This window comes from Ascaphus truei, chromosome 16 (assembly GCF_040206685.1).
Source record: "Ascaphus truei isolate aAscTru1 chromosome 16, aAscTru1.hap1, whole genome shotgun sequence".
In the NCBI taxonomy this organism is placed as follows: Eukaryota; Metazoa; Chordata; class Amphibia; order Anura; family Ascaphidae; genus Ascaphus; species Ascaphus truei.
In genome coordinates, this window is record NC_134498.1 from 50134850 (window position 1) to 50158938 (window position 24089).

At 46.2% G+C, this 24089-nt stretch overlaps 1 protein-coding gene across 1 annotated transcript; it reads right to left on the bottom strand.

Moving 5' to 3' along the window:
- Positions 1 to 1296: 1296 nt before the first annotated feature.
- MTMR8 (myotubularin related protein 8) lies at positions 1297 to 24089 on the bottom strand. Its single transcript, XM_075573545.1, has 14 exons — positions 23937 to 24089; positions 22366 to 22488; positions 21478 to 21640; positions 18120 to 18277; positions 16570 to 16698; positions 13626 to 13760; positions 12241 to 12373; positions 10591 to 10700; positions 9612 to 9737; positions 9267 to 9316; positions 8228 to 8428; positions 7320 to 7445; positions 5856 to 5982; positions 1297 to 5583 (listed from the first exon to the last, which is right to left on the bottom strand). The coding sequence occupies exons 1-14, from the start codon at positions 23958 to 23960 to the stop codon at positions 5080 to 5082; spliced, it is 2109 nt and encodes a 702-aa protein (XP_075429660.1). The 5' UTR covers positions 23961 to 24089; the 3' UTR covers positions 1297 to 5079.

Genomic DNA, 24089 nt, shown 5'->3' on the forward strand with positions numbered 1-24089 from the left:
CATTTTGAAACAGCAGAGAAATGAATTAACCAAAGACTTAAGCAGAGGTCCTCCAATTAAAAAAACCAAATATATAGGGAAATTAAAAGCTCAAAACACAACATTCATTTTATTTCCAATAAGAAAAGAAGTATTGAATCTCACATCTACGGGAAGGAACAAACATTTGCAAAATAATAAAAGGAAAGAGGAGGATCGCTGTAGGAAAGATGAAACCAAGGGAATGTTAAAATGAAAAATCCTGTATGGTGAATAGGCCCGTGTCTCTGCTTTGTACTCCCATAAATTAGATACCACTGCAGATGGCACAAACCTCCCAGGCTCACATTACAAGAATACCCTGCAAGGTTTATAGGGGCGTGATCAGCCCTTTGCAACAGCCAGAGTTCAAAGCGGGTGCAAAATATCAAAGATAACCTAAATGTTTGGCATATTTTACCAGGATTGAGTTTGCAGACAGACCCATACGTTTCTGGGCTTAGAAGGCAGGTCACACACACCCTGTATAAAACTTTGCCTCAAAATAAAAAGGTTAATTTAAGCCAGGGCACTCACTGCAACTGGCGCCCGGCGGGAGCCCTCGGGGTGACTCTCAGACTCTCTGCTGGTTTCATACTCGTTGCTTAGGCAGCAAAGTGTAATGTTTTACACTGAAACACACGCGCAAGTTAATGTTATGTACAATATATATATATATATATATATATATATATATATATATATATATATATATAATCACAGATGTTCTAAAATGCTTGCAAAACAGTGAACACTTAAGGCTTTAAATCTATCTAAAATGACATTGCAATAGGCTTGTGGGCCTTGTACTCCTAAATGTTTTCTGCTCAGGGGCCTTTGGAGAACTAGTTGAAGGGCCCTGATTTAGACGATTCAACATGAAATGTACAATAAAATAATGGGGGGGTTTGTTTACAGCTGCACATTTTTGCAGGAGTAAGGAGGCAGCACGCCTCAGTTTGTGATATGGAGAACCAGCTATTATTGTAATTAATCCGTCTTGTGATGTTCCTCGGTGCTGCTGAATAGAAAACACAAAAGATTCACAACAGCTTTTTTTATTCCAAGGAATATTTTATGTTAACATTTTCCATAAGCAGAAAACTTCTGGTGAATATCAAATCATGATAGATTCAAAGAAAATGTATGGGGAACATGATATATTTGGCCTAAGTGAAAGTGCCTTTAAATCGCTTGGCACACATACCTTAACAGTTTCTGTTCTACTGGCGTTTAATCTTTTCCAACCACATAAAAGTATAAAAACAGAAAAAGCACTAGTGTATTAAAAAGCGCCCCCCAAAAACGCATTTATTCAGAACTGTAAGAAAAACAAAGAGACAATTGTGACATTTATAAACAAACTTAGTGAGACGGCGGCATATTATTGTTCCAAGAGAGCAGTACAGAGAGTGTATGTACACGGAGAGGCTTCAAATGACAGACATGTAATACCCCTCAGCGAGCACATAGAAGCAGCATTTACATTCATACAATGACTCGTCTCTGGGTATTCGTTACAATGATAAGCCGAGGTCCATCAGAAGCATGTGACACTGTACAGTGATGCAGAGTATATGCCTAATTTCCTTGGGGGTTTTGCCACATATTAATCTGTAAGGATTAGAGGTAGCGGAAGCTTTAGACCAGGGGTGGGTAACTCCAGTCCTCAGGGGCCACAGCTCAGGATTTCAGAATATCCCTGCTTCAGCACAGGTGGCTCAGTCTTCGACTGCACCACCTGTGCTGAAGCAGGTATATCCTGAAAACCTGACCTGTTGGTGGCCCCTGGGGACTGGAGTTGCCCACCTCTGATAGATCTCAGATCAGACTCTGTGCTGCATCATAAGAGCGCAGGTTGACCCTCCGCCTGTGGGATCCAGAACATGACGCATTGCACGCGAATTCCACAGCCATTATCACGGACATAACACCCCAAACAGTATCAGCACCGGGCAAGGTTAAAAGATAAACATATCATTAGGAACAATACAATGATTACACAAATATATATATATATATTATTTTTTTAATAATGGTTGGGTTTCCTCCCTTGTGTGTCCTTGAAACGGTCTCCTCGGCCGGATTTTAAAAGGACATTTGTTTTATTGGATGTGGCCACTTAACAATAATAACTAAGAAAAATTACGTTTGATCTAGCAGACAATGGACGGTGAATACTTCAGCGGTACTGCAGCCTGGAAAGCATCGTTTCACTACTGAATGAGCTCACGGGAGGAGGCCCATCCATCAAACCCCGGCTCCTTTTTAATGCGCAGGGAAACCCCCCTCCCGTGGGGCAGCGCATTTGAATGCAGCTCAGAGTTTCCCTGGTTAGCGCACGGCCCAGTGACAGCAGCAAAATGTATTATTCCATTAAAAGCAACGGCACAAGGCTCCCGTCAGCACAAACAGCGGGCAGGCAGTGTTATTCAGCCTGCGCGTCTCTCCTGGTATTCTGACCCATTGGACAATTGCTTCTAATGGAATAATAGATTGTAATCCCTTTTAACTCGAGGCAATGATTCACGTTCCTGATGTGTTACATAGTGTGTGGATTCAAGAATGGTACAACGAGGCACAAATCCAGTGGCGGCACAGGTGGCTGTGGATGAATGTTGGTTCATTGATACCCCCTTATTATATCCCCTGTACAGTGCTTCATTATGACGAGGAATACACGTCTGATCAGTTTACAGAAACAGGACGGCAAAGCACCAGCACACGCCATGATAATCACCAGTATTGTAATGTAACAGGGTGATACAATCGAACATGTTATAATGGGGGGGTGGGGGGGTGGGGGGGGTCACTCACAGGACGAATTACTTTGGGGAACCACATGCGACTCACCCCATTAATCGCCATACTGGCAGGTTCCACTAATGCAGTCATTTATTAGACGTTTCTCAGACTAACCCCCCGACAGCATGAGGGCTGAAACAAACATGACGTGGGTGGGGGTGTCTGTGTCTGGTGAGGGTGGGGGGTGTGCCATTGAAGGGTCAGTCGACTCCGTGCAACAGACCCAAACACAACATAGGTGCTGTAAATGCACGGTATCTATCTGTAGTATCAATAAAGAAGATGAGACATTTGATTTCTATAAAACTGGAGCTCGCAGAATGTAAGTAAAAATGCCACTAGAACCAACTGACTAAACCGCATGGTGTCCGACCTCACACCGACCGGCGGCACAATCTCGCCCGCTCCCCGCCCAATGTCTCCGCCTTTTATATTGGTTGCTGTTTGTGTCATTGCTTTATGAAGGAATATTTCTGGAAGCGTTCACGACATTATCATCATTCTCTGAGGTCTGTGGAAAGGTTAACCCCCTCCATGCCAGGTGGGGCAAGAATATGGTGGGTACAATGTTAGTGAGCACACAAAACCGCATTTAAAAATGTTGTGCCCCAAATAAGGTGAAAGGAAATACTTTCTTGTAACAAATTGCCTTTAATCTGTATTTTTTTACCTGTTGGGATACTTCTAAAATCCTCCTCCGGTACTAACTTTATATTGTGTAGAAATATTGATATAAAAACAATTTATATAAGTGATCTTTGAAAATTCACAAACGATAGCGGTGTATAATTTGGCGAGGATTACTGCAGCTCTGGAACAGTAACTGCATTCCTTCATCAGTGAGCGAGAGCGATGGCAAACACACGTGCAGTTACTCCCAATCCGGATGTATGTCTCAATGCTTCTTATTTATTGGTCTATTCCAGGGGTGGGCAACGCCAGGCCTCCAGGGCCACCAACAGGTCAGGTTTTCAGGATATCCCTGCTTCAGCATAGGTGGTGCAATCTTCAACTGAGCCCCCTGTGCTGATGCAGGGATATCCTGAAAACCTGACCTGTTGGTGGCCCTGGTGGAATGGAGTTGCCCGCCCCTGTTCTATCGGATATTGTGGCCCCTGCCCCGACACGTGATAACCTGGCATGGTTATCTTGCGCAATCCTGATTAGCAGTTAAAAAATATTGCAATACTGACAAAAATGGGGGAGGGTATTAACCCCTGTGCTGCCAGCAATGCACTGCCCACCAGTCTGGCAGCACAGGTGTTAAAGGAGCATTGCAAGCCTTTTTCCATTTAAGTTATGAGGCAGGGGGTATCCGGAGATGAGCTGCATTAATTTCAGCTCCGGTGACCCCTTGCGCGCCGAGATACTCCAAAAGGTGCTGCCAGTACTGCCCCATTACTAAATGTCTCCACGGAACGCGAGCAGCGAAGAGGAAGCCATGATGGATGATGTGGCAGCTTCCTATTGGATCTTGGGCCGCGAGAGATGTAAAACCACCATACGGTGCACCCCGCTGGGGATGCCGTCGGGAGAAAGCGTCTTGGGGAGCAGGGGATCTCCGAAACTGAAATTAACGCGGTTCAGCTCCAGAGACCAATGGAAATGGAAAAAAATACCGGGGCGGAACCGCGGCTTTAAGGGAAGAGTCCCACTCTGGTCCTGACACCAGATAAAAACATGTCAGGATAAGGCATCCATCAGGGGGCAGCACGCTGGCCGATCCCTTATCGCTTTGCCAGGTATTGCGGAAATAAAACGGTTACAGAGAACCAGCCTCCAGGATCAGCTTCCCTAGTCCCTTTGTGCCAGTCTCTGCTCTCTTTCTCGCCTATAAAGACTTTGTGTGCTGAAGGGACATATACCTGCACCACGTGGACATTGCCAAAGTGCTAGCACATATAGTCTTGGGCGTCGTTCTCTCTCTTGCCAAAAACCATGAAAATAAGAACGTTGACTTTCCAAGACCTCCTCGTGCTAATAAACTCTTTGCTGGCTGGTCCCACTCGCATCAGTATCACGTTCTGGGATCCAGGTCCAGACTAGACACCTGAACCTTACACACTCAGCCAATTTAAACGTGGCAGCCTTGTGTTAAGCGAAGCTAAAGCACGCCATTGTGTAGGGATTTAAGCCGTGCAAAACCATCCTACCTGTCCCTTTCCCAACGTACAAGTGTTTCTTTTGTCCGAGCCTTCGTGGGAAGGTAAATGTCCTCAGCAGCTTCCTTTAATTACTTGTGACAATTCTTGCTGGTCACCGCCATTCTCCCATCTCGGCAGCTGGAAGCACATTCTGGGCAGACGAGGTTCTGTCCTCTTCGTGGTTGTTGGTGATGTCCTCTTTGTGGTTATTGGTGATGTCCTCTTCGCGGTTGTTGGTGATGTCCTCTTTGTGGTTATTGGTGACATCCTCTTTGTGGTAATTGGTGGCGTCCTCTCCGTGGTTACTGGTGATGTCCTCTCCGTGGTTATTGGTGATGTCCTTTTCGTGGTTATTGGTGTCCTCTTCGTGGTTACTGGTGATGTCCTCTTCGTGGTTATTGGTGATGTCCTCTTCGTGGTTACTGGTAATGTCCTCCTCTTTGCTCTGATTCTGCTCGGGCCGCCTATGGTCGCGGTCAGCGATGGACCCGTTGGAGAGATGTGCCACGGGCTCTCCTTTGCAGCGCGCTGGATTTTCTGCCTCCGCTGGAACAGCTTCCAAGTGCTTTGGCAATGCAGAGACTTCTCGAACAGGGTCATCTTGTGCGACACGTTTCTGTTTCAGGACAAGACAAATAGAGGTAAAGGGCCATAATTACTAAGCAGTGCTATGCCACAAGACCATCCCAGTGCGAAAACACCCGATAGCCTATGCACATCAACAGAATTGGAGTGAACAATACATTTGAATCTTCTCTACAGCTGTGGTGCAGCATCTCGGACGGGTCGCTGCCTACGGTTTGATGGAGTAGTCTGCAAAGCGTTTAGTTACACTGCCTTCTGTGGCTTACGCTCTGTCTGTTCTCGCTCTCCCCATGAAACACTTACATTTTCCATCTCCGTTTCGCTGGTCTCCAGTGTGCCTTTCTTGTTCATACAGTCCAGCAGGTAATCCAGGACAGACTGCTTCGGGTGCATGCCTTTGTCAAAGCGATTATACATTCCACACCAGAACCTCCAAAAAAATAAATAACAATTGAAGTTACAAAGCGCGCTTTAAAGCTGGGGGTCTCCGCAACTCAACCACGTTCATTTCATCTCTGGGGACCCCTGCTTCTGGAAATACTTACCTATGTACGGGGGTGCCGGCAACAGCTCCGGCTGGGCTTGGTGGGGCTACGAAATGACGGCTTAAATGTCCCGGGGGCCAATAGGAAGTGGCGACATCATCCCTTGAAGCTTCCTATTGGCCTGCGGGACTGTGGGCTTTAAACCTGCAGAGCTGCTCCTGGCACCCCCCCTACGGCGTATCAGGAAGCAGGGGGTCCCCCGGAGCTGAAATTAATGGGGTTCTGCTTCCCACCTACTAACCCCTCTTCCCCCCCCACCCCCAAATGCTATGCTGCTTTAAAAAAAAAATTCTATAAAAACGTAGGCAAGCCACCGTGGCAGTGAGGGGGTTAAAACCCCAAGGCATTACATATTACCCCTCTCTCGTTCTAATCGATTACATATTTAGAGATATAATACATGGAATTGCAAAACAATGCCAATATCACTGGCATTGTGAATGGTTTGCCCTGTCCTGTTTAATGAAACACTGGAATCGCTGTACAATGCAGGCGTGTAATACATGGGGAATATTTCGGGATAAGCATCACGCAGATGTAGCCGTTCCACTTGCTGACTTTGCATGTGACAAGCTGCGACATGACCAAGCTTAAATAGCATCAGCAGCGAGTTTTTTTTTTCATTTTTGCGTTCCTTTCAATGTAACAGTTACGCCTCACACTGGGCTTGGGGGCCGCCATGCACTGCCAGCGCCTCTGGAAGTGTAGAGGTTAAAAGCGGGGGAATTGCCTAGCGTAGGGGTGGCCAACTCCAGTCCTCAAGGGCACACAAACAGGTCAGGTTTTCAGGATATCCCTTCAGGACAGGCTGCACAGTTGGTCAGTCGTTGACTGACCAACTCCAGTCATCAAGGGCCACAAACAGATCAGGGTTTATGGATATCCCTGCTTCAGCAAAGGTGTCTCAGAGGCTCAATTGTACCGCCTGTGCTGAAACAGGGATATCCTGAAAACCTGACCTGTTGGTGGCCCTTGAGGACTGGAGTTGGCCGCCCCTGGCCTAGCGAGTACATTATACACAGGAACACTTGGACCTATAGCGCATGGGAGAAAACTTCTATAGGGCCCAGTGTTCCTGTGTATTTGTGCTCTCTCTCTGGGGAGAGATTTGGGACTGAGCTGCAGGGAGAGATTGAGATAGCTTATTATATCTGGTGTGTGTTTTGTGTTCATTTCTTTGCGCAACCATGCTCCCATTTTTTTTTTCTAGCAAGTAACCTACTTGAAGCTGAACGGCAGTGTGATTGGTCGCAGAGTTTTGTAGGCGGTGGGTATATACAGGGGGTTCACGTAGTCCCGCTTCCGGCTCAAAAGAAACGGCCACAACGAGTGAGTGTTTTCAAAGATCCTGGTGGAGATCGAATGAAAGGTTATTGGAAAATAAATAAACATGAATAATTAGCCTAACAATTCCTTTAATGCGCCATGGTGCCAAATACCGAACACAGGAGCACCATGCCGCCAGCAACCAATAGTACGTGGTTATCAATATATTATGGAACAAGATGATGTCAACCAATCGGAATGGTTTTAATCTGTTTGGGAACTGTCTGGGCCAATCATCTCACTTACCTAATGAGGCTAACATTCTGACATTGTTTTGGTATGAAAATTAAAATGTATGTTTTAAATTTTAACAATTGAATTGTCTTCCATGAACGCTCCAATTCATAACCTGCAAACTAATGCAAACATTGAGCTTTCCCATTTGGTGCAATTGTGGTTTTTAAATTCTCGACCATTTTCAATTTTGAGACTTAAATGCCTAAAACAAACCCCAGAACTACAGGCCCTTTCATGTCTATTGGCAGGAACTTAAAATCAAGGAGAACAACAAAGCGTCCTGAAAGTAATAGATCTGCTGGTTTAAGGCAGCAACCCCAAAATACATTGGACTCTTTTGGGAAACATTAAAAAAGGGGAGTTTGTGTTCCATAATAAAAAATAAAGGAAGGCATTTTCCCTGAGCCACGCAGTTGGTCAGGGGCGACTCACTGACATGCCGGGAGCAGCCTGCGGGCGGCCATTCTTTGTTAATCCTGGGAAATTCATGCAGGGCCAATAGACCAGGGAGTAACCGGATATCAGACGGATGGTCCCCGTCAGTCACACGTCCGCCGGCAAACTCACCCGAGGTCCTCGCGTTCCTTCTGGGAATTCCCGATGAAGTTCCCAAACTGGCAGGAGAAGACATGGTCGTGAAGTTCCAGCAGGTATCGCTCGCTGAACTCGAACGCGCAGGGAAACTGCTCCGTGAGCTGCCATATACACTCAACAAACTGCGTGAACACAGGGGACACTTCCTTGGGGTCCCCGTTGAGGTAACCGCATCTGCACAAGACAAACAGCACGAGTGTTAACCCCTTAAAAAGTGCAACCCCCGATACCGTTTTTTTTTTTTTAGTTAATGGCACCTTGATATAGCTTCTAATACACAGTAGTGTGTAGTTTCAGCACACAATCTTATCTACTAAAGTGACTGAAAGGTGCACACGCCTTGTTTGCAAACAATGTCACATTTTCCCTTTAAAGAATTTTTAAATTGCACAATGCAAACATTTGGTGGTTTTGGAACCAGGGAGTAGCCAGAGGTAATCAAACTTCTCTAATGTCTCCGCTCACCAGGTTTACAAAAGCTGTGTAATACACAGGCATACATTTATAGGGATCCATGTTAAAATGAACAAGCTAAAAGCGACACAGTGTGCTCATTTGCATGTCATTACCCAGAATCCCTGGCTGCAAGGCAGGCTGTAGGCCTGTCGGAGACATGTGAATGTGCTCACGCGTGCTCTTTATTTGCATGTTTACAAAAACACATTCAAAATTATTTAACCCCTTAAAAGATGTCAGGAGAGCAACCCTGAGACAGGCAGCATTAACAAACCCTTCGTTCTAGAGAAATAAACAATAAAATACTTTATTCTGCTCAGCCACAGATTGCTACAGCGCAGTTCTTCGTCGGTGCCCTAAGTGTATAGCGAAGGCGTTAAAATAATGTGAAAAAACATTGTATACACTGTCAGATTATCCGGAGAAAACAGACACAGACTCAATGTGACACAAATGAAAAGGCAACTTTTTTGGAGAATTGAATTTGGGGAAAATGTGAATCTCGTGACGCCCTTTCAGGAGTTTTTCCCCCAACAAAGAGCATTTTAGAATTTACCTTTGAGTGAACTTATGGCCCACGGAAATCCACTCCTTTTCTATGAGAACCTTTGATGAGAAGAGGAGAACAAAGTTATGAGAAAGACTTCTGCCTACAGCCCTCCCACCCCCCAAAAAAAAGTCAAAATAAAAGTAGGAGCAAGAATGCCGCATTTAGGCAACTGCACGGATACTCTCCAGGCGGGGGTTTCTCTTGGGGAATCCCAGGAGACACATATTTTGGGAACCACCTGTGCTGAAGCAGGGATATCCTGAAAACCTGACCTGTTGGTGGCCCCTTGAGGACTGGAGTTGGCCGCCCCCAGCTTGCCCTTGGGATCGCTGCTCCCGTTTCTGTCCTCACCATGAGTCCTTTGATGGTCCTGTAAAACGGGTCCAGGAGAACACTAGCCAGCGAGCAGACTTGAGCGGTCCGATCCCAACCATCGGAGCAGTGCACCAACACACTGGCCTTGTCGACTCTCACCGCCTGCCGAGAAATGTGCCAGGTAAACAACCGTTAAGAGGGTAACTTCACTTTCCACTGCGCGGCCACGGCGGTGTGAGCACCCGATCCCGGCGGGATTTCATTCACTGCCCGCTTTGAATATTCCGCTCATAATATACCATTTAAAGGGCCAGTCCCGCTAGCAGCACAGCGAACCGAACGGCAGTGGCATGTGCTGGGGTTTACAAGCAGGTGGTTGACCAATTTTACACACAACAAATAAGTATTTTTAAAAGACTTGTTTAAACTTTTCGTGTCTCCGTAGTAACCAAACGATTTGGATTATTGATGCAGTCTTTATCGCATCTGTTGTGATAACACGAATACAGTGAGGCTCAACTCCAGTCCTCAAGGGCCCCCAACAGGTCACGTTTTCCGGATATCCCCGCTTCAGCACAGATGGCTCAATCAGAGGCTGTTGAAGACTGCTCCACTTGTGCTGAAGCAGGGACTGATTGAGCCACCTGTGCTGAAGCATGACTATCCTGAAAACCTGACCTGTTGGGGGGGGGGCGGGGATCTCTGCTGTCAAGGGCTGTAATCCAGGAAAATAGTTCCTGCAGAGAAAACGGAAACCGACTAATTTTTGCACAATGAATGAAAAAAGGGAAAGTGTAACTTATGAGCGTTTAAGATAACGTTTAAATACACACTAATGATTTCTGGTTTATATTTGGGGGGGGCCTCTTCTGGGATGTAATCTTGACTGCTTTTCCGGGCGACACAGCCACGGAGAGAAACCGTTTTATTTCCAAGTCACAGGTGGGTGACGGAGGTGAAAGGGAGCTTTTATTACCAGAGCATCCGATAGAGTGTAGTGACCACCATGACATACCTTAGCCAGGAACACCCCGGCGTCCATTACAGTTTTAATATGCCGCAGCCAGCCAGAGTTCTCAAGCACCGTCAAGAAATCGTTCATAGACGGACTTTTCAGTTCACACACTGGAGAGGAAAAGGGACAGTTTGTTCCGCGGTTAACTCAGCCAGCACGCCAACTCCACATGATGGTATGACACTGGCAGCAACAGATAGAGCCACCCAGCTGCGGGATACACATCTGTACATTATAAGAAACCTTTCCATACAAATATGTTTAAAAAGGTCATGCCAGTGTCACAGGAGTGAAGGATGTTGCACAGTTCAAAATCTATTATATGAGAGCATGTTATAATCATCTTCTGTGTGTATGCATGCATATCTTTATACTTCTGTGTGTATGCATGCATAACTTTATACTTCTGTGTGTATGCATGCATAACTGTATACTTAATGTGTGTATGCATGCATAACTTTATACTTCTGTGTGTATGCATGCATAACTGTATACTTCTGTGTGTATGCATGCATAACTGTATACTTCTGTATGTATGCATGCATAACTGTATACTTCTGTGTGTATGCATGCATAACTGTATACTTCTGTGTGTATGCATGCATAACTGTATACTTCTGTGTGTATGCATGCATAACTGTATACTTCTGTATGTATGCATACATAACTGTATACTTCTGTGTGTATGCATGCATAACTGTATACTTCTGTGTGTGTGTATGCATAACTGTATACTTCTGTATGTATGCATACATAACTGTATACTTCTGTGTGTATGCATGCATAACTGTATACTTCTGTGTGTATGCATGCATAACTGTATACTTCTGTGTGTATGCATGCATAACTGTATACTTCTGTGTGTATGCATGCATAACTGTATACTTCTGTGTGTATGCATGCATAACTTTATACTTCTGTGTGTATGCATGCATAACTGTATATTCTGTGTGTATGCATGCATAACTGTATACTTCTGTGTGTATGCATGCATAACTGTATACTTCTGTGTGTATGCATGCATAACTTTATACTTCTGTGTGTATGCATGCATAACTTTATACTTGTGTGTATGCATGCATAACTGTATACTTCTGTGTGTATGCATGCATAACTGTATACTTCTGTGTGTATGCACGCATAACTTTATACTTCTGTGTGTATGCATGCATAACTTTATATTTCTGTGTGTATGCATGCATAACTTTATATTTCTGTGTGTATGCATGCATAACTTTATATTTCTGTGTGTATGCATGCATAACTTTATACTTCTGTGTGTATGCATGCATAACTTTATATTTCTGTGTGTATGCATGCATAACTTTATACTTCTGAGTCACAATTTGTACTCTCTCATGTGGCCTGAATGCCAATATGCTTATATTTACATTTTAAATATATACGTATGCTTATATTAACATTATAAAATGACATGACAGCTTTAAGGACTCGAGATTTGACTCGAGAACGGATGTGGTTAAGGTGGATCGGTTAAATCTCCTGGATTTTTCCTAACCAGTGGATTAAAGTTCTGCCGCGAGCCCCGGCCGCAGAGATAATAAGGGGATCCTGATCCACTGTACCTGGGGCTTAACCAATGCTAATCACTCTCTGAGAACACAAGCTGCAGTATGTCAGTGTGTTTACCCTCCAGGAGTTTCTGTAGGCTGCTCCGCATCACATGGATGTTCTCAATCCCAATGAACTGGAAGCGGATGTTGGAGTAATTATCTTCATTCTCGTAGCCTTTCCCCGCTGCTCTGTTCGCCATCGCATTCAGCTGTCACACACAGAAGGAAGGCAGCCGCTCGAGTCAAACCACAACACAACCAAGCCCAAAACATTACATGACAAATCATTAGAAGTTACAGCAAAATGTAAAACAAAAGCATAACACCTCCCATCCCCCCTTAATACAGAGTATTTGTCATTGCATCTATCCCCTAGATCAGCGGTGGGAAACTCCAGTCTTTGTGCTAAAGCTTTTAATATGATTTCAGCGGCAGGAAATCATGGCTGCAGCAGCAGTCACTAAGGCACGTTCTATAGTGCCGGGCGCGTGCTACGCAGCGCGCGCGGATTTTTAGTTGGCTGACGTCAGTCAGCCTTTCTATAGAAGGGCCGCGCGCGCACGGCAGGGAGAGGGGAGCCGACAGACAGCGCCGCTGCCTGCGCTCAAATGTGTGTGTGTGTGTATACATGGATGTGTGTTTGTATAGATGTGTGTGTGTGTGCGTAAATAACTGCAGAAGTAAAAAAAAAAAAAACAAATATTAAAGTTTTTTTTTCTTTAAAAAAAAAAAAAAAAAATCTTATCTAGGACTTACTTTCACTCACACAACCCGTGCACACACATATACTCACACATACACACACACACACACACACACACACACACACACACACACACACACACACACACACACACACACACACACACACCTTACCTGAAGCTCCCGGCACTATATACACGAAAAGCATGCGGCACATGCACGCGCGTTCGCATAGGAAAGCACGGCCGCACGCTGTATATTAAAGCCCTAACATGTTCTTCATTCAGCCTTTTTCTAGTCCTTCCACTGGGGGAAGGGAACTGCTGCAGGAGTGTGATGCAGCAACAACTGTACAGAACACCACGTGGCTGGTCACCCTACAGCTTTGTTTAAACCTCGCCACCGATCCCTCTCCTACGAGTTACTAAACATTAGATATTCGTTCTGTAACATCCAGATCTCCCCTGGGTTACGGCAGAGTATTAATTTCCCTGCCTCTACCGTCAATTCACATAAAGTTATTATTATTATAAATAAAACTAACATTGCTGCTTTAAGTGAAAAACTTCTAGGGAACCTTTTTTTAACCTTTTAAGTACTGGAGGGTACTTTGTGTGCTTGTAGCATGAATGGCGTTCTAACACAATTGAAGCTAGCTACCGGTACCTGCCTTTATAATGTTTCTGATAAAATAAAAAAACATATCCGTGTGTTTCCCCACCCCCACCCCACCACATGCATGATCTCAGTCACGGATACCTTGGGCCTTGTGTCTACAACATACATGAACGGACTGCCTGGGTTGGCCATGCTGATGGCCTCCAGCATCTGCTCATCCTCCAGGCAGCGGGCGCTGAAGCCAGACAGAGGCTGACTACACCTGCAGATCGCAGCCTGGGAAAGAAACACAAGCAGCATGAGAACAAGGCTCCTCACATTCAACGTTCCCCAGAGCCTCAAAGGAGAAGGAACGGATCTTCCATCATCATCATCATCATCTCCCACCATGTACAAAGTGCCCCCTGACCTGCAGGGAAACTCGGACGCTGCACAGGACTCTTACTTCAGACACGTGCAGCAAGGGGAAATGTTACGTGTGGTTAATTATATACAACAAAGGTATTTACAGTATAACTTGTGCAGCTAAATATTATTCAGATCGGGTGCTTCATTAATGAACTTTGAGCAGTCTGGGGCAACAAGTTGTGTTCTTGTGATGTAGGCTGCAGTATAATAAAAAGTCGCCGACTTTGGGTGAGGAGGGGGGCGGGGGGAGAAAGCAGTGAGACAGGATGGCGTAAAGTTAAAAAAATCGGAACAATGAATCCGAGAAAGACTTATGTAACCATATTCAAGCGCATTTATGGGTTGGTCAATAACAGATTGTCAAAATTCCCACATGCATATTTTTTTTTGCTACCTATAGCCATACTGCAGGTGTTGCCATAAAGCTTACAGACTTGGCTATAATGAAAACAGACAAAACAGAACAAGGGATTTCACTTAAATTTAAAACATTTAAAAATAGGTTCTGCAACAGAAAAAACTATTATCCTACAACCCGATGAGATGCAGCCCACTGAAAGACTTTCCAGGGTGTCCTAGCAATACTTACAACCAAGCCAGGGGCGCAATATCTCAGAGTATATACAAATGAGAAGAAGAAAAACACTACACAGTGCAATATTGTTGACAGAGAAATAGTGAGATAGACCAAACAAGTATAGCGGCGACATTCCCACGTGCAGCAGGAAATCAGGCACTGGGTTAGAATGACGTACTTCTTCTGTGATGGTCACATGGGTTTCACAGGTTGATCTGGTAATTATCCTCCATCATTAACCTGTGAAACCCATCTGACCATCGCAGAAGAAGTACCTCATTCTAATCTGGCGGTGCGCAAACTGGGCGACGCGAGATCGTCTGCGGGGCGCGCGGGGTTTAGAGGCCCCGCGTGCTTCTTGAAGGTACTTAATTTAAGTGCTGGAGAAGTAGCGAAGGCCTCTGTAAACTGCACTTACCTTGCTTCTGGAGACGTGTCGCCATGGCAACGCGACAAGGTGATGTGACGTCATGACACCAACACCAAGGTAAGGAGGGGGGGGGGGGCACGGAGAGAGGGTAACAGCCGGCAGGGGGGCGCAGGGAAAAAAGATTGCGCTCCACTGTTCTAACCCAGTGCCTGATTTCCTGCTGGGAATGTCGCCGCTATACTTGTTTGGTCTATCTCACTATTTCTCTGTCAACAATATTGCACTGTGTAGTGTTTTTCTCATTGTCCTATTCCCTCCGAGTTATTGCACCTATGGTTTGGTTGGAAGACTTTGCTATAAAACAGCTTACAAAGCAGCTCGATCTTTCACACATCTGCAGCGCCGCCTCATCGCCTCCCACGCGCAGCGTCATCGTCTCCTCACTTGCGGCGCCGCCTCCTCGCCTCCCACGCGCAGAGTCATCGTCTCCTCACTTGCGGCGCCGCCTCCTCGCCTCCCACGCGCAGCGTCGTCGTCTCCTCACTTGCGGCGCCGCCTCCTCGCCTCCCACGCGCAGAGTCGTTGTCTCCTCACTTGCGGCGCCACCTCCTCGCCTCCCACGCGCAGCGTCATCGTCTCCTCACTTGCGGCGCCGCCTCCTCGCCTCCCACGCGCAGCGTCATCGTCTCCTCACTTGCGGTGCCGCCTCCTCGCCTCCCACGCGCAGCGTCATCGTCTCCTCACTTGCGGTGCCGCCTCCTCGCCTCCCACGCGCAGCGTCGTCGTCTCCTCACTTGCGGTGCCGCCTCCTCGCCTCCCACGCGCAGCGTCGTCGTCTCCTCACTTGCGGTGCCGCCTCCTCGCCTCCCACGCGCAGCGTCGTCGTCGTCGTCGTCGTCTCCTCACTTGCGGCGGCGCCGCCTCCTCGCCTCCCACGCGCAGCGTCGTCGTCGTCTCCTCACTTGCGGCGCCGCCTCCTCGCCTCCCACGCGCAGCGTCGTCTCCTCACTTGCGGCGCCGCCTCCTCGCCTCCCACGCGCAGCGTCATCGTCGTCTCCTCACTTGCGGCGCCGTCTCACCTCCCACGCGCAGCGTCGGCGTCGTCTCACCTCCCACGAAGAGTATTTTTGTCTAACTCACACTTCCAGATAAGTGAACTGCAGTGGAAGTTACTCTATGGTTGTCAGGCCAAGTTGACATTGTGGGGTGGGGGGCTCATATAAGGAGGGGGGGGCGGGCTCCTATAAGGTTTTTCAAGCAGCTCTGACTGGGTGATGATAAATATATAGAAAAATTGAATTTTCAGTACCTGTTCAATATCTATCTATAAAAAGATGCTCCCAATTGTATGATCCAAAAACATATAGGGATGTCTTCACAGAGAAACAGATAATCAGGGTTCATCAACTCAAACCTTTAGAGATTACAAACGGGGCGGACTTAAAGACCAGCCTATGTATATTGCTTATTTCTATTACAATGATACTAAATACGTGGCGTCTATGCCCAGTAGGATCTTGAGAAACGTGGCGTTTCCTTTAATCTACGGCATTCTGCTCCCTTCTGCAGGACGTGTTCTGCTGACAGGATATAGGAGGGGGGTACTCAGGAGACAGGACCTTATCGCAGAGGGGTTCCTGTTTTTATACTCTCCGGAAACCCATACTTCCTTTTCTTCCGAGCAAGCCATAGCGCCGCGGATCAGAACGCAGTTAGGACACGTGACTCACGTTGTTGTCTCTGAAGTAGTAAGACAGAACAGGAAACCGCCCCCTGCTTCTGAACTTTGAGCTCCCAACAACCGTGGCTTCACTTGCCGCCTTCGGTACAACCAGGCTGGTTGGGTAGGTGCTGCAAACCTGCGGAGGCAAAGAGACCCCACATAACGTGACTTCCGCTGAGAAGGAGACCGAGAAGAAACACTTCAGGAAGCGCTCCTACTCCCCCAAACCCAACGCACATGCAGGTTCAATGCATTATCTGCTGTTAACAATAGTCAATTCATTCAAAGCTCTGCTATGCACCCAAATAACGTAACTTCTTTCTACAGACATACTGCACCGCCATTTCATTTTTGCATTGATATATATTCTTGCTTAAAATAAAAGAAGGGGGATCTACAAAAAAAACAACACACAAACACAGGTAATTAGAAACATCTACACTCACGTCGCTATTTAGAATAGCACACTTAATTTGAGGATGGGGATACATGAAGATTGGGTAGTATCTCTTAGGCCGCGCTTATAGTCCCGGCGACGCGACGTCAAAAAAAATGTATTAAGTCCGTCGCATGCGTATATAGTAGGAGCAACGCGACGGCTTGGCCACTGGAAGTCAATTCAATTTTTTCAGCGACCGCAGCGTGACGTCAGCGTCGCCAGGTCTATAAGCGCGGCCTAACATTGCAGCTACATTGGTTTCTGAATCATACGATTGGAACTTTAAAGGCCCAGATCAATAAAAGTTGCAAAAAACCTTTAGCACACTCATATGCATGGGAGAGAAGCGCCCTTTTGTGGGTCACGGCTTCAGTTTGGGTGATTGCATCCGGATAATAACCTGGCCATGTTATGAACCCTACAGCTGAATAACAGAATCAATGATTCAGTATGGGCTAAGGGATAATTACAGTGGCAACACTACTGGTAACTGTTTAAGTAGGGTAACCTAATTTGACCGTGTCAGGATACTGTCATGTTTGGTGACTAGATAGCAAACCGAATCCACAAGTGTTCGGATGGGAACCCCAAGGTTAGTTACTCACAACTCCAGAGACATTAGATAGATGCTACGGGTTTTACTTGTATTCATCTCAACAGATGAATAAACGCCAGCATGGGCGTGCTTATCCCAACACGTGCGTGTGTGTTTAACTTGGATTGCGAGCTAAAGTGGAGATAAGCCTCTTTGGATTTAAGCCCAATTAAAATTGCTTTATCTTTGCTTATATCTGTATACTGCAGATGGCCATTGTTTTTGAGAGATAGCCTCTACCTCCGCTTAAAAACCTCTATACAAACTTTCTATATAAAATGAGAGAAATAATGCATCATGGTCTCAGAATGATTGCTCAAATAGCTATTATGTTATTCTAAAGGTTGTAGGGAAATGACAGAAGTAAATGAATCCTTCAAAGTTCCTCTTAAAACTTAAACTATTTTGCATGCAAAACACTCGAGTATTTGCACTTTCACCAACCTCTGCCACCTTGCCATCCTATAGGATCCTGAAAGCCATTAGCAGCCTACAATGTCATTGAAGCCGCAGCTGTCCGCACCTTGTAATCCTGGTTAACGTCCCTCAGCTCCCAGTGCTCGTTGGGTACGCCCATGCGAAGGAACTCCATCTTCAAGTCAATCAACTTCCAGCCCAAACCCCGCTCATCTTGGTCTGCTTTGGGGTTGTAGGAGAAGGCATACAGATCTTCATGTTTCGCTAGAGAAGAACCACAGGAGAAGAAGGAAAGGACACAAACAACCTGATCATATTCACTTCTAGATCGTAAACCAATATCCCAAATAACAAAATCGCCAACCCCCCCTGTCGGGATTATTTTGTGCGACGCGGCCCTTACTGACACAGAAGGGAAATGTGCTGACTGGGGGTGGGTTATTTTTAGAGAAGCTTTCATGCTGGGCTGGTAATCTGCTGCACACTCGCCCAGAAAAGCTCACCCCATACTGCAGGGGGATCAACGCCAGTCCTTATGACACCCCCCAACAGGTCAGGTTTTCAGGATATCCCTGGTTCAGCACAGGTTGCTCAATCAGTAGCTCGGTCTTTGACTGAGCCACCTGTGCTGAAGCTGGGATATCCTGAAATCCTGACCTGTTGGAGAGTCAGGAGGACTGGAGTTGAGCCCCCTGTGCTGAAGCTGGGATATCCTGAAATCCTGACCTGTTGGAGGACTGGAGTTGAGCCCCCTGCCATACAGCACCAAAGGAGTTAAATTACAGAGGGGGAAAAACATTTTTAAAAGAAATGATGGCAAAAGTGCTATATGACTGTTCACTTTCTCGCATCACCAGACTTTCTTTTTCTTACCAAATGTTGCTACACCTTTAAAAAAAAAGGTGAGAAATAAGCAACGAAGCTTTAATGTCTGATCCCACTCCTGAAATGGGACGGAAAGGTCCTTTGGGTTAATCAGCTGCTCAAAACGGTAATAAGTAAATGCAGAGCACGAGTGAAACCACCTGAGGACTGAGCACAATGTCCCCTCGGGATACGAGAGGTGCGGGCTGCTGTTGTGCGACGATTGTTACAAATAAAACCGCTGGTTCCTTTTTCAACATTCCGCAATCAAAGACGCAACAGCAATCCGTGGTCAGCGCGGGGAAATGAAACGCTGCAAACAAGTTCATATAAAAACAGCATTTTATTTACGCCCAATTCCCTGAAATTCTCTTTAGCACATATCGGTTAAAACCAATATACAGTACAGGCCTATATGTACCTGGAGGGTTAAAATAAATAAATAGTGGTTTTGGTAAGAAAGAAAAAAAAATAAAAAGTGCTGCTACATACTTATTCTGCATTGTGTTACAATATAACGCATGTGATGCAAACCTCCAACTGTCTATAGCAGGAGTGGACAACTCCAGTCCTCACGGCCAACAACAGGTCAGGTTTTAAGGATATCCCTACTTCCTTGGCTGGCTCAAGACTGAGCCCCTTGTGCTGAAGCAGGGATAGCCTGAAAACCTGACCTGTTGATGGCCTTCAGAACTGGCGTTGGCCACGCCTGGTCTAAAGTAACAAACAGAGCATCAGCCTTCAGCTATAGAAAGAGGCAAAAGGCACAACGAAGAATTCCAAAGTTCTTGCAAAGGAAAACACACACGCGCACACGAGCGCGCAAACACACGCACACACGCGCACACACACGCACACACGCCTAATTGTGAAGTCAGTGATTTGCCGGCGAGTGAAGGAATTTGAACACAAAGTCATTTTCCGTCAGCCGGGTCTCCAGTCAGGAATAGGAGAGTAGTTCATCATGACTGCAACACAGGGCAGAACGGCCGACACATTACAGTAACTGTCACCAAGATAGGATTGATTAAACCATTGCATTAAAAGGGTACATAACTGGGTCTGAAATATGAAAGCAAACCCTTCACCATACAAACACTATACTTATGATCAGCTCCAGAACCAACTCTAATACCATCCTGGCCCCTGTCACCATTTTTAAATACTTGGGCATATGGTTTGACTCCCATTTAATATTTGGGTTGCACATTGATGCCCTGACATCCATAACCTATGCCAAACTAGGGGTACTTTATAGGAATAAATCCTCTGTAACAGCGCGTTGGTGGAGCGACCGACGGCACGTGCGGCTCTAACAAAATGCAGGGGATTTATGGGGCCGGCCATAGTGCACGCGAGGAAGGGCAACGGAGCGGCAGATTTTCAAGCAGACAAAAGATTTTGATTTTGTTGCGCAACGCCAGGTCACTTGAGAAGTTCAGCCAATAAGGGCAAACCAGTCTCGTGACGTCACAGCCACGCCTCCGCCACGCCTCAGTCGCTATGGATGTCAGTCCACAGATTGCTCAGTCGACAGGCACGCGAGACGCCATGCGCATACACTGTAAGCGAGGCCTAAGCCTGCTGGTCAGAAAGCGCATCGCACAGCAGATACTAATGCCAATTATAGACTATGGGGACATAGTATTTGGCACAGCACCCCAAAGTCACCTTGGCAAACTAGATACCCTCTACAACTCAATACTGTATGTTGCTTTATCCTCCAATGTAACTACCACACACATCACTACGAAACGCTCAAAGAACTAGACTGGCGCTCTTGAATCCAGGTGCAAAGTTCATCTCTCCTGTCTTACCTTCAAATACTTTCTGGGCAAGCGCCCCGTCTATCTGAACAAGCTCCTCACCCCTACCACATGTAGCACCTATCTGAGATCTGACTGCTAAAGACTGTTCATGGTCCCAAGGTTCAGCAAAGTATCCTGCCGCTCCTCCTTCTCTTAGGCTGCGGCCACGCTGCCGCCGAGCACGCTTGGAGCATTCACTTCAATGATATGAAATCTGTACGACCACGTGGAACGCGCTCGTCAGAGCTCGACGCTTGGAGGGACATGGAAATTTGATTTCTAAGCACTGAGACTGCTCACATGACCATTCTACAACCAGAGTAGGAGGTAGGGATGGAGGGTGGTGGTAGGGGGGAGGGTGGTGGTAGGGGGGAGGGTGGTGGTAGAGGTAGGGGGTAAGGAGGGGGGGGAGTCAGGCTATTCTGTAGAATTTGTGCAGGACAGCTGAGCGCTCATGCTTGGAGAGGTGGTGATGTCACCGCTCTCAAGCATTGGCGCGCTCAGAGGTAACGTGGCCGTAGCCTTACCAAGAACCTCACAACTGGAACAATCTACCAGAGACTCTCACAGCCGCCACCAGTCTAATTCTTTCAAATCTAAAGCTGTCTCACATTTTAATCTTGTCTGTAACTGCCTATAATGTATTTTATTTTATCTTTAAACTGTTCATACAATGTCTGTATATATAATGTATATCAATAACACTTTTTGCTAATGTAACAATGTGTGCTGGTGTTCCATAAAATAACCAGTTGTGGTTTTTTGTGAAGTTACCCCACACACTAAGAGTACCTGGCTGTGAGAGCTTGAGTAAGGAGGTGTACACGTCATGCCAATCCCGTTCTCGCAGGATGACAAAGTGCGCCACCCGGAAGTTCTTGCAGCGAATTACGAGGGGACAGCCAGTTGTGCTGAGCGGCAGCTTCTCCACACAGGCGATGTGGTGGTGTGGAATCTAGCAGAGATAAACATTCATCAGCAGAGATGACAACCTCAACGGCTCACGCTGCAGCCCCACACAATATATTCTGAATACTTTTTCTTTTTTTGAGAGACCCCTTTGAAAAATAACCTTTATGATGTAACAATACATGGAGATCTGTAAATTACAGATGATAAAACAAAATCCAGTCGTTTCCCCTATAAGAAAGATAAGCACGTAAAGAGCGTACCAAGGAGAAATTGTCAAAGAGAAAAGAAAGAGGCGGAGGAGATGCTGAATATTTTAGGAATACCTGACTTCCTTGCCTCTTTAAAATAAATTGGGAGGGATTGCAGCTACAGTATAACCTCTTTGCTCCACAGGCAGCCTGCAGAACAATTTGTCTGAGGTCTAAAGTCCTTAACTGAATAAGACTTTAATGCTCGATTGCATATTGGACCTTATTCAGTAAGCCCCCAACCAGGATGTTACCCAAAACAGGATCGGATGTTGCGTTTAACGAATTAACACCATATTCACCAAGTCAATTATATGCAAAAACAAAAATCCCTGCTTCAGCACAGGTGACTCAGTCGAAGACGGCACCCCGTGTGCTGAAGCAGGGATAGCCTGAAAACCTGACCTGTTGGGGGATCTTGAGGATGGGAGTTGAGAACCCCTGACTTAGGCTAAGATTCATTAAACCCTGTTAGGCCCTTTAACTGAACGTAACCCTAAGAACTGGCACATGAACATACCCACGTTTCCTTGCGAGCTCCAGCTGCAGCATCCACATAGATGAGGTGAGTGGCAGTCAGGTATAAGGTCCCAGTGGCAGACTTCTTATTTGTGTATCGGTCTAGCAATTTCACATTCTCTACCTGTGACAGGAGACAACGAAAAAAGCGGCTATGCCCGGCCATCCAATTCCCCGTCTCTATTCTCTTTCTCCCAACATGTTTTCAAATGCTCCTTTTCAGGCTTTCAAAAGGGAGGAGGCGACGTATGGAGGGATAAAGCTCTCTTTGGGGCCAAAAAGAGGATCTTGTATTTTTAAACAATATAATGTGACACTCTGCTATAAATCTATTCAAGAAGCAGCGGATAATCCTGCAAGATCGGGAGGTCAACTGCCCAAACCTCCCTGACTCTCCTGAATACAGAACAGAGATTGTCCGGTAACCTGGAGGGCAGACATTCTGATGTATATAAAACAGAATTAGGAGTCTGGGACCAATATATAGCAAAGACAGAAAACACTCAAGAGCTTGGGACCAAGAAGATTGTTCATATTGTGTAGTGTGCATGTTTTTAAGTCCACACAAATCTCTTCTTGAAAACGTGACCTGTCTTAAAGACACGTGGCTTTAATGTAATCCTTCCCGGCTAGAACAACAAGCAATGCATTGCAGGCCTCCCTGGCAGCAATGGGATTTATTATTATTATTATTATTATGTGTTGTGGCACATCAAATCTGCCATTAATTACTTACACTTCTTTAGATATCATCCTCAGCTCTCTATCAGTATCCTCTCTTAACCTTTCTGTTTTCACTCTCTGATTCTGTCCATGCGCGCGCACGCACACACACACACACACACACACACACACACAGTGTTTTATTCCTACACATCCCTTTCCCTATATAAATAGGTCTATGTATAAACCCAACAAATATATATCAGTACATAGTGTGTGTCAGTACTACAGTGTGTGTCAGTAATACAGTGAGTGAGTGTGTCAGTAATACAGCGAGTGTGTGTGTGTCAGTAATACTGCGAGTGTGTGTGTGTGTCAGTAATACAGCGAGTGTGTGTGTGTGTGTCAGTAATACAGCGAGTGTGTGTCAGTAATTCAGTGAGTGTGTGTGTGTGTCAGTAATACAGCGAGTGTGTGTGTGTGTGTGTGTCAGTAATACAGCGAGTGTGTGTCAGTAATACTGCGAGTGTGTGTGTGTGTCAGTAATACAGCGAGTGTGTGTGTGTGTGTGTGTGTGTGTGTGTCAGTAATACAGCGAGTGTGTGTCAGTAATTCAGTGAGTGTGTGTGTGTGTCAGTAATAGTGTGTGTGTGTGTGTGTGTGTGTGTGTCAGTAATACAGTGAGTGTGTGTGTGTGTGTGTCAGTAATACAGTGAGTGTGTGTGTGTGTGTGTCAGTAATACAGTGAGTTAGTGTGTCAGTAATACAGTGACTGCGTGTGTGTCAGTAATACAGTGAGTGTGTCAGTGTGTGTGTGTGTGTGTGTGTGTGTGTGTGTGTGTGTGTGTGTGTGTGTGTGTGTGTGTGTGTGTGTGTGTGTGTGTGTGTGTGTGTGTGTCAGTGTGAGACCTTCGGTGTAGAGATGTGCTCCATGGCTGCCGGGCCCCGGCTCTCCGCCTCCTCACGGCTGCGCGCCTCCCGCCATCTTACCGGGGGAGATCAGCTGCCGGGATCCGCCCCCCAGCCCTCGCGAGATCTCGCTGCGTGACACAGCGTTGGATG